The sequence below is a fragment of the Liolophura sinensis genome, chromosome 1, assembly GCF_032854445.1.
Source record: "Liolophura sinensis isolate JHLJ2023 chromosome 1, CUHK_Ljap_v2, whole genome shotgun sequence".
NCBI classification, from domain to species: domain Eukaryota; kingdom Metazoa; phylum Mollusca; class Polyplacophora; order Chitonida; family Chitonidae; genus Liolophura; species Liolophura sinensis.
Window position 1 is genome coordinate 56,902,212 of NC_088295.1, and position 12,247 is coordinate 56,914,458.

The window sequence follows — 12,247 nt, forward strand, 5'->3', positions numbered from 1 at the left end:
TTGATTACGTCCATTACAGATATGCTGCAATGCTTCAGGGTTCGATGTCTCGCTGCATTCGTTAAGATCATGACGACAACATTCTGGGCGTATCGGTGCAATCAATTGCTCAGAATAACACCCTTGCTTAGCGTAGTATCTAACCTCGGTGATGCAAATCTGAGAGCCGGTCTCGCACTTTAAGACGTTGTAATTTTCGTTGAAGTTTTCCGACCCGTGACAGGCGTCGCTGATTTTAACTGTGTGTAGATAAATGGGGAAAATATTACCGTTAGTTTCCACGTTCCCAACGTGTACAGATAAAATTAATAAACAAGTTAAATAACTTCTCTTCACATGTGAAATAAAGAGTGTTCATATTATAGTGCATGGGAAATATACAGTTACTTAACCAGAGCACTGTAAGATAAATAAGAAACCAATTCATGACCATTTGTGTTGGTCGGCTAATTTTGCCAATGGTGATGGAGTTTGAAGAGTGTGAAGGTTATGTCCAGAAGTACACTAAAAAAATAAACTGTTGAATTTAACAGAACGTATGTTGTCTGAGTGATAATAGAATGTATTTTGTTTTTGCAGCATATTATTCTGTTGAATATATAACACACATGTTCTGTTAATTCAACATAAAGATTGAGCTAACAGAATATTGTGTTATAATAACAGAATACATTCTAGCATCACTCAGACAGCAGGCTTACTGTTAAAAGTAACCGATTAACATTTTAAGTGTAACATCTGAATTTGCTTGATTAATACACATTGCTGTGTTTATTTTGATTCTTTTCTGCAAAACTGATTCTGGTGATATTGAGATTTGAAAATTAACACCTTCATTACCGCTCCAGTAATACATGTATATGCTATAGATGTGGCTTTATCAGGAGAGACAATTGTCTATTATCAGTCTGTTCTCTATTCACAGAACCTACAAAGTATGCGATATTCATACTTATAGGAAATATTGCTCTTTAACCAGCATTTTTCTTTTCGCTGAAGGATCCAAGAATTCGTCTTCATATAATGTGAGTCTTCATTTAGTATCTGGCCAAAACATACACACCTGACTATAAATAGGACAAATTTAAGTGTGCAGGAAAAGATTTTGTTTATTTATTTATTTATTTATTTAATTTATTTATTTATTTATTTATTTGACACAATGCCGTACTAATACTAGTGTCCCAAATGTTGAATTCCATCTTTGCGACTTTCAAAAATTTGATTTAAATTTTTTTAAAAATTTATCTGTGACGTCTGTAGCCTACTTCCATTTTACCACATGCATACGTGGCAGACGTTCATTTTAAAAGTGGCAAGAAAATCAGCAAGAGCTGGATTTGAACACACGATCGTATTAACTTGTCAATTAGTGTATGGTATAGTCACGGCGAATCAGGACAGTGACGATGTTAGCAAGGCTTCTCTTCTTGTTGATAAATCTACGATTGGAGTCCACTAATTAACAGCTTACCTTGTGCTAGACCACAGTGTGCCAATAGTAGACAGGCGATCAGTAGACATTTGTAGATTTCCGTCGTAGCGTAAGAAAACTGAGAAACTTTAAAGTTCAGTCTGAGAAATTTTAAACCCACCGTTTTCGGCATTTTGAATGAAGTACGCTACACGCCGAAACTCATAAACAAAAACAGCTTATGAATAATACAAAAATTGAAACTCATCTGGAACTAGAATGATGTGAAGTATGTCTTGCTTTTATACTAAGGTAGTCCTACATACTTCACTGAACATGAAAATGGCCTTAGGCCTAAATACAAGAGTTATCAACAAACCTCACCACTTGTATACAGTTTGGCCACTCGTATGTATATGAAAGCCCGATGGAGAACATCTTACTACCTCGCTGCCTCGCATCGCTATATATATATATATATATATATATATATATATATATATATATATATATATATATATATATATATATGTCCTATGTTTTCCAGCACTTCCTTGGTCTCATGAGACCCTCATGAGAAGATTAAAGGATGCATTTTTGATGGTTTATTTATCGGCCTATGTATGGTTTAATGCAACCTGATTTTTAACATTGAAAAATTAAGGACAATTAAGGAAATCAAAATACACGGTTTTTCAAGGATTTTTCAAGGTCATGAAACCCTTTCAACAAAATAAGGGCCTTCAAGAGAACCATTTATATATATTTTTGCTTGTTTACATAAATGAACACTTCTCTCCTCGTCGTGAAAATTTGCATTTTAGAAACAAACGGTTTAGTTAAAAGTGGTGGTATTCTTAAATTATGTTTTAAGTTAAGCGTTTTGTTTATTATCCAGAGGTACATGTGGATTAAAAGATGGCTTCAGCGACAGACACACAGGCAGACAAAACAACTGACTTAAAGAGCTGCTTATATAATCGTAGCTATATATATATATACAATATACGTATGGGTGACTTTCCAAAGGGTGTCTATTCTCCAGTGATCATACTGGTCCTATTGACTAGATATACAAAAACAGTTAATTTATAGAAAAGGAAACACTGTACAAAATGTGTTTGTGTATCTACAAAGTATCCCACATAAAGCTTCTTTAAAGAACATAGCTTTTGATTTTTATCAAGTTTCATAACCGAGATATAGCAGTTCGAAGAAAGCAAATTGAGAAAAATCGAAAGCGCCGCCATGTTATCAATTTTAACCAATCAGGAACGAGTTATTTGTATAACTCGAGAACGCAGCTGTTTCCGCTGAAGTCAACCGAACCTTCTTTTGCCTTTTAACCATATGAGCGTATATATAAGGTTGGAGTGACGTGACATTTTGATTCAGGTTTATCTGAATCACGGCCTATATAATAAGAATTCCTGATTAAAAGATTATTTATACGTTATGCACGTTCCTTACTTCTTCCGAAGTAAGAAAGGTTATATTATTATTTTTTTTACTGTTCTTTTACTATACATATAGCCATGTGGCGCATATTTAAATGTTATTTGTAATTTACAACTCATTCACAACAGTAACTCTGGTAAAACCAAAGCCAGAGTCTTCACAATGTCTAGCCCTATGGCTAAGTGGAACAATGAGGTCATCCACTGAACGTGTCACGGCCGACAGGTAATGCATGGGGATTCCCCTCTACATTCTGCTTTTATTAAACTCCGTCGCCTTTAAGGCCTGTTCAGTTATCTGTAAAATCTTTCATAACTACTACCAACATTGCGTCTGTAAGTAACACATACATGTGTATAACACCGCATGTTCCACACATGGGAATGCTGGACGTTCATATTATTTCAAGAGAATTGCAGTTATAAAACTTTTCCTAATTCAGTATGTTAATTTTAAAAATCCTTATGATCTCGAATACGATCTTGTTGTCGTGCATGGCTGACGTCATAGTTGTTCAGAAAACTTCTGTACAAAATTTGCTAGTGGCGGTAGTGATGTAAAGCGAACGTAAAGAGCAGCCAGGGCGCTGTATGGAGTATGCATGTAATTAACAACTTCACATGTGTGTCGGTAAAGCAGGCATGTCCGACAAGAGCAGATTTTCGTTTAATTTCTAACGTAGGTCTGACAGCAGAGCCTCAAGAAGGAGGTAAGGAAGCAGGCTTCATCTTTTTTACATTCTTTTTTTAAAAGTTACTAACATATTACCAAAAGCATTTCGGGAAAAAGTTAGCAGAACATGTACATCCTTGTATATTTACGTAATTAAATTAGCTGGACGGGGTTTAGACTTTTATCATATAAATGCCATCAGAATCAATTGTTATCAGGCTACCATGAGAAAATATCGAGTCAACTGGTCGTGGTACTATACCCGTAATGCTGAACGCCAAGCAAGGAAGCTACAACTTCCCCTTACAAGGTCTTAGGTGTGACCCTACCCAGGATTGACTCTGGATCTATCGCCCACGAAGCGGATGTTCTACGAACTGAGCCATTCGGGGAGAGAACATGGATCCATGAGAGGAGCAGGCCTACGTATTGCTGAGAAAGGCGTCGGCAATTTGACAGAAAGTATACAAACAATGTTCGATCAGAAAAGTTGAAGTGGTTAGATCCAGTTGTTAAGATGAAAGGCCTGATTTATTAATTTTTTGTTACTAGATAACAAACTCACAACAACAAAAGGCAGGATTAAAATATTATGTTACACTTCAGACAAAAGCTGGCCTTTCACAGCTGGCATGTATCTCGCGGATATTTTCAAGCAACTTTAATTTCCCAAATCAATGGTTGCGGAGATGGGTAACCCTCATCGCGCAACGCATTTTCGGGAGTTACGAAGGAAAACAGTCTCGGATGTGTGGGATTGACGGCAAGAAACAACTACCGCTGATTCCCACATTTTTCATCCGCAGAGGGAGCTTAATTAAGTGACTTAATTAAAGTGTAGGCCTATCAACATACCATACTGGGGGAAAGCATACAAGTGACCTAAACGAACTTTATATATGCCTAGGGCCACCTAATTAGCCATAAATGTGCTAACCACCACTGATTTCTTCAGGTCCCGAGAATAATGGAAACGAAGACCTCCCGTGTTCATCCTTTGTGAATGAGGATCTCGTCTGTTCTTTTAATGTGGTGTTAGGCGTAAATCATACAAGGGTGGCCACGAGTCAGTATCACATGTAGACCAAAGTCTCGGGTCAAAAGCTTATGCTTCTCTGTTAACAGAGAATATCCTTTTTTTGTGTGTATTTAGGGATCAAGGGGGAGAACTGTCAAGTCATTCTGACCGGTAGATCCAGGATCAATCCTTGATTGAGTCACACCTAAGACTTTGAAAGAGGAAGTTGTAACTTCCTCACTTGGCTTTCAGCATGAAGGGGATAGTGCAACGACTGGTTGACCCGTATCAGTATAATGGCTCGGGCGGGGCGGCTTACTTGCCCTCGGTAAGTCGTCTCAGTGAAGCAGCACTAGATACAAGAGCGGTGGAAATCCGTCCTGCTACAAGGAGGCACATTACACGTACATGCACCCTAATGATTCCTTCGTCGTCATATGACTGAAAAATTGTTGAGCACGACGTTAAACCCCAAGCACTCACTCACTCACTCACTCACTCACTCAAGTCATTCTGATTAACTGATTCAGTTTTCTGGTCTTTTTTAAGAGATGTGTTCACCATGACAATGGCACCCAACATGCACATTTTAATTTAGGGAATTATAATCAATGGATGGCACGATGAATGTAAAACCTTGCATCCATGTCTTGTCATGGTATATCTGTTTGCGCCACGCTTGAAACCTTGATATGAGAACCTGTATAGTCTAGGGGAGACAACTCAACTGGATTAAACAGCTTGTGCTTAGCAGGTCTGAGGCCGAAAATAAGATCGCGGACTTCATGAAAATTAAAGGATAGGATAAACAAGGTGCTATTGTATAATACCGGAACCAAAAGCAGCAACGAATAAAGCTATCGCTACATGTACATGTGAGATTTATTAATGAATTTCTTTTATGACACTGGGCTTGAATGCTGTGATCAAGAGTATGCGTATTTATCGTATACAAGAGTTTCATGCGCGGCAAAGCGTGGTGCGAATCACCCGCTTATACCACACAGGTATATTGTCAAACCTCCTAACCTAAAACTCAAGAGCGATATTCAAGCCTGTGCTATCATTAATCAGGTGGCTGTATGCTTATTAGCATGTTGGGCCAGTGCGGTACCACACTAATTTCATGCAGCTGATATTCCATATCATGGCTTTCTGATATAGACAGACCATCACCAAAATTTGTTACTCAGGTGCACTAAAGGTGGAAAAACAAAAAAAGCCAAAAAAAAAAACAAAAAAAAAAACAAATAATAAATAAAACAAATAATAAATAACCTTCAGGCAGAAGAGTGTGGAAAAGTATTTGTAAATATTGTTTTAGTGTTATTATTTTTTTTCCTCAGTTTTCTTTAAAAAGAAAAGGTCCTTCAAAAAGTTTAGTATGGTGGGTATTTGAGACCATCCCTTGATTTATGTCTTTGCATAATAACACTCAGTGTAAGGATGTGATGCACACCTATTTTTTTTGTGCTGAAATTTGGTCTTTCTTCTTAACCATTGTGTTAAATCACAATTTAATCATATACACAATATTATCATAATGCACGTTACACGTCTGAAATATGAACAAAAAATTTACATTCAAATAAATTTATTTAAATGAATATGATAAGAGCATCATATCTTCAAGTAAACATTATGCCATGACGATTTATACCAAAAGATGACCCTAAATACCTACATAAAAAAATTATTCAAATCTCATTTTCTCCTAAAAATAAAAGACAGCACTAGACCAAAAATATATATCCATCGTCAAACAATGTTTTCAAAGAATGTCGTTCCTTTATGACATTGCATAACATCACGGCATATACATATAATTACAAGTTGATTTATAGAGTTACCACAGTCAGAACAAAATAGTTGTGGCTGACTGCTTCCATCCCTCTTCCAAAATAATTAAGGTTGTATTATTTTCTTTTAAAGAAAAATTGAAAAAATAGTGAACCACATTTAAAACTTTTACACCCTTTTAAGTGAAGTTTTCAGAATTCAGAGACAAACAAAATCAATATTTTCATCAATTTGTTTTGGTTTATTTTTTTTTTTTTTTGCATTTATTGACATATTGCTGTCTCTGCAATCACAGCTGCAAAGCTTTGCAGAGAAAATGCTGTACAATCTGTCACAGAGCATTCAAGGGAAGTAATTTACATGATGAACCCTGTTTTACAGGACAAGGGAGGCCACTCTGCAGTTTTTCACACCAACTTAGAGACAACTTTCTTAACAGAGACAGAAACATTAACAACTGTGCTGATTTTGAACGAAGCTGTTTCTTCTTTCAATTTTTACAACCTGTAAAACACAAGGCTACAGAGTTAAGTCAGAGAAAAATTAGGGCTCAACTAAACGTGAAATCAGTAAAATTCAATGCATCTAGAAACTCACAACTGATTATTTACTAGAATGCATTTCATGCACAAAAGTTGACAGACGTCTGGGGCTTTTCTTAGAGAGCCAGATTTGCTGAAACTAAAACAAATTTTGACATAATGGAAAATTTGTTGCCTCTTAGATTCCTCTCCAAAATGAGCTTAATTGACAAAAGCAGAATTCAGTGTTAATAAAGTCTTGAACTTTTACATGAATCTCAGATTCATTTATTATATTAAGACCAGGTATTAGTTCATGCAGTGATAAAATCTTGGAAGTGACATCTTTTCAACTGCAATATGTCCCTTTCTCAGGAAGGCAAGTAGAGTAAAAGAAAATGGCATAAGATTTTGTCAGAAAAATTAGCTCTATCATTTGTCATATATCCAAATTAATAACCAACGGGTTTATCACAAAAAATTGACCTGGGGAAGAACATCTTAAATGTGGGTGTTGACAACAATCATGTACAGCAACATGAAGCTGGATTTGTTCACCTAAATATACAGGGTTATTTCATATCCATCAACTGACCAGCAGCAGTTTGGTGAGTTAAGTGCAACGGGCAAGGGATAGAATTTGACCACACTTGGACAGATGACCATCCTCAACACCCAGGAGGTGGGAAACTGCAATCAAGGGAAAATCTGATATACATAATGTATAGCCAACCCTTTCCCATCGAGCTCCCATCACAAATGTACAGTCGGCGAAAAGACATGTCAATCTTAAATTTGTACAAAGAGATATTTTCTTGTCTATACATAATATGCAGTTTTACAGACCATACACGACCTTCCCCTTCCTAATTGGCCCTGTAATTGTTTGGACAGCCTGTTTGTTTGTTACATACAGTAATGTGTGTTAATAACCATGTTCTTTATGGTCATGTCCTTGCTTGGGTCTTTTAACATGTTCTCAAGTTTGGCCCATATATATATGTATACATATATATGTATTTCAGATGGGCTTGACATTTGTGTGGTCAGTTTGTTTATACTTAACCTTGTCGCATATTTTCCATATTTTCTCCTTTGCCTTTTTTTATAGTTGATTATTTTCTTTTGTGGGTCATAGCTTTTTCCTTTTTTGGTCAACTTTTTGCCTATGTGGTGTACGAAAGCCGGTGAATGCAGCCACCTTTTGCTCTTTTTTGTCTAGTTATGCGAGGATTTACTTGGGCACTGTTTCTCTGAAGTGATGTACAACTGGAGTCAGGAAGGAGTTACCTGCCCTTGTACTATCATGCCCGCTTTCAGGAGGTTGTTCTTACCATGGGTATAACAGTTTGTCTTATTTGGAGGACAATACCATTAGCAAAGGCCCTTATATAAAAATTTGGACTGGTTCAGGCACTCTCGATATTATAAGGACACTGTAGCTCTGCAAGAGATTACATAAATTGGTGCATAGTGTATTTTGTCTCATTTTTGCATAATAGGAGACTTCAACACAACCTCTGGACAGATTTCATCAGACAGCAAGAAAAAAAATAAAAATGAAAAAAAAATAAAAAAGAAATTAGAAATTTCTTGCACATGTTACATGTATCACGGTAGCAGTTAAACATCACAGCTCTGCCAGTTTTATTCCTATCGGTACAAACGTCAAGCCTGTAGTACTGTACAAAAATATATATTGTCTAGAAAATATCACGGTCTAAGGACGTGTCTGGCAGGAAGTACTAGTCCATTCTGTGTATCACAGGAAGTTTGGACAGCATCGAGGCCGGAGGTCTCATTTTAAGCTCCGTCCTGCTGTACTGAAGGATCAGAGGTGACAAAGCCACTATAGTATGCAGTTTGGTTAGTTCACACACATGTTATAAGCCAGTCCAGAGGCTGTGTGCTATACATACACAGGAGAGTTAGTTTCGGGGTCCTTGACCTGGGGGTATGGATGACCTCCATCATCAAAGAAGCGCCGAAAAGTGAACTCATAGAATGCATGCTCTGGGTGGATTCCATTTTCCCAGGGGTCAATTTTTTTTGTTCTCCTCCCCATCAGAATCACTTCCTCGGATTTTATCCGGGTCCACGGGGTCAAAGTTTGATGTGTCTGTTGGATAGCGAATCTTTGGAATATAAGGTGCCTGTTGTCGCCTCAAGCCCTCGTAGCTGATCTCATCGAAAAAGGGATGTTGCTTTATTTCTGCCGCGCCCTTCACACCCAGTCTCTCAGCGGGGCCACAGCACAGCTGCAGGGTTAAGTCTATAGCTGGCTGGGAAAGCTTAGCTTCAGCAGGAATCCTCAATGTCTCATCCCAATGTATCACCTGATAAACAGAATTCACATAGATTATTTTACCTGTGAAGATTGAAGGATACTGCATCTGACTATTTATTCCATGATATTAATACTGTACCCTAAATCCTCAACAACAAATAACAGACTTCCTGCATGTTCTGCCATGTCAGAGGAATATTACCTAATCTGCACAGGATATTTCATAATTTCTCTGAAGTTTGTTTGTGCCACTACCTGAATTTTATGGCTCAAAATGAATTGTGTTTTCTAAATAACATTTAACATTATACTTTACTGGTTGAATGTGTTGAGAACTTAGCGTACTTCCATTTCTACTGATCTTAGAACAGTATTTCAATGTTTGTTTCGAAGGTGAAAATGTAATATTCAGCACCAAAAGTGGGGGTGGGGGGTGAAGGGGGGGGATAAAGTGTTTGAGTTTTATGACAGTAGTCAAGTTTATGGGCAGAGACTCTAGTGAAACCAAACCTGACAAAGGGTCTATTCATCTTCCACTTCAGTTATCTCCCTTGAACACATTTAAACCACTGTCAGGGATGTAAGAGTCCACAGTGAGTTCAATACGTGAGTATGTTGTAGCAAAGCACAAGACTGTCACCTAACTGACTCACCAGAACACAACATGACCGAGTGCACAACACATACAGGCAATCTCACTAAAAGCCTGTATTGCTAGTATTAACCAAGAACTACCATTCAAAGCAAATTTTTGTTGATTTCACCTTATTCTGGGTTTCAGCCGGTGTATGGGCATAGAAAGGGGGCTGCCCCACCAACATCTCATATAGTATAACACCAACACTCCACCAGTCACAGCAAGATGTGTAACCTAGAACAATAAAACATACAAGTCAAACAAAATTGATGCTGCACAATTTAACAAGTATAAAAAAAAAAAAAAGATAAGGGAGGTAACTGGTAATAGGGGCAGATAACACCAACTGCTACACCTCAAATAATGAGGTGCTGCGTAAGAATATAACAGAAAAAAAATAAAAGTAGTTTACTTTATACATTTGCAGATGTGTAAAGGCTGCTTGCAGATGGGATCTAGAAACATAATTTGCACATTTTTATGAAGCTTGCATCTTCATTGACACAAACACATCATTTTTAGTGTTGCCATAATAACTGTATGCATAAATTCCACTGAAAAAAGTGCTTTAGTGGTTAAAAAGGTTCAAGATTAACAGAATATGAAATAGGGTTTTTTTTTTGTTTCTTTTTGAATGTTCCTAAGGTCAATAAAATGATATTAAATACTGGTAGGTTGCAGGTACTGATCTGTATGCCTAAATGTTAATACACTGAAAAACATCATCACACTATGTATTGAATGGATTGTTCTTATAAAACTAAAGCACAAGTTTATGTCCCAGGAAGTATGTATGCTAGATTTCATGGAAAAATATGCAGTACTTAAGTTGTGAACAAAATCCAATCTCTTGACCTATATATACCTTAAGGGCGGTCATTTTGTGAATACAAACAGAATAAAAATTACATTCACAAATTCAGCTGATAGAGTGAATTTGCACAGAAATCGGTTCTGTTCTTTAGGAAGATTTGTGGATAAAACTGGGCCTACGAACAATCATAAAAGGCAAGTATAGTATACCCTCCATAACTTTCACAGGAGGGTGGGGCACATAACGACTGGGCATTATTGTTATAGTTGTATATCTATTTAGTTTTTCAGATTTATGACCTACAGTACAACATAAACACTCCTAAAGTTAAGCAAATATTGCTTGGTCATCCTAAAAGTTAACCAGATGCACTCACCTTGTCGTAAGAGCACTTCCGGAGCAATGTAGTTGGGTGTTCCGACGAGAGAGTGAGCCAAACAGCGTTGATGTTCTCGCCTACGCCTTCGTTCCAAGGGCTTGAGTATTTCACAGTTACATTCCACATGATCTAATGTACAGTTGATGTCCATGGAGTCTTGTCGAGCATGAGCACCATCTACAACACATGCAGACAAATGGTAGAGAGAGAACAGAGACTGTACTTTATACAGACTAAACACACAAACAAGCTCCAGTAAAACATGCTGCCTTCAGTCTAATGGAATCGTAAGATGACCAACAGCATATAACACAAATAAATAAATCATACGATGACAAATTACTCCTGAACTAGAACATTCTGCTAATTCTACATTCCTTCATACAATCTCCTTTGGCTGTGAGTTCAAGTCTAGCTCATGCTAGCTTCCTCTCCGGTCGTAAATAAATAAACAAATAATGACGGAATAGTACTGATATAAGGATGTGAATGAATGGACAACAGTTGAATCTCCTAGAGGTTACGACATAACAATTGGAGCGGATTGTGATGGGTAACCAAAAATATACATAAATCTGAAGACATAGAAAATACAGTCACACACCTGTTGATACTACTTGTAGATAAACGTATATGTACTGGACAAGAGATTATCACTATTAGCAAATCACTACTAGATTACATTGTGGGTGAATGTTGAAGAAAAATATGCCTATACATTACATACATCAGAACGAAACAATATTAATAGAAAACAAAACAATCTAAAACATAAACCTTCGTATGAATTTATGAATATGTACATGTCCTAAACAAGACGATATACATAATCACATATAGCAACACATCTTTAAAAACTCATGCACATGTGTTCTACTCCATGAAATAAAAAAACAACTGAATGAGTAAGTGTGTAATTTGAACATCATGTGACCAGTCACCTCATGGGTGAAAGGATTGAAATTAACATCATCCCAGTCTTACCCAGATCTCAGTAAATACTGTACATGTAACTGTTAATTCCATACATACATGTATACTTTTATAGAATATTGCACTTGAGACAGCAACAAGCATGCATGTCGCCTTTTAGTGAATACCTATCAAATACATAATAAGATTAGTTGTTCCTAAGAATGGGGACGTGCATGCTTTGAACTCTTTCTAAGCAGAAAAAAAGCAGAATATACACAATAAATACTTGTATGTCAAATAATTAACTTGAAGACTGGCAGCAGTTTTCCTCT

At 36.8% G+C, this 12,247-nt stretch overlaps 1 protein-coding gene across 1 annotated transcript in view; it reads right to left on the reverse strand.

The window, feature by feature from the left end:
* Positions 1-6,569: 6,569 nt before the first annotated feature.
* Positions 6,570-12,247, reverse strand: part of LOC135471880 (serine/threonine-protein kinase LATS1-like) — a 34,866-nt gene continuing 29,188 nt past the window's right edge. Inside the window, 4 exon segments of the mRNA XM_064751293.1 lie at positions 6,570-8,933; positions 8,935-9,219; positions 9,935-10,041; positions 10,998-11,177. Coding sequence (XP_064607363.1) covers positions 8,793-8,933; positions 8,935-9,219; positions 9,935-10,041; positions 10,998-11,177 — 713 coding nt within the window. The 3' untranslated portion in view covers positions 6,570-8,792.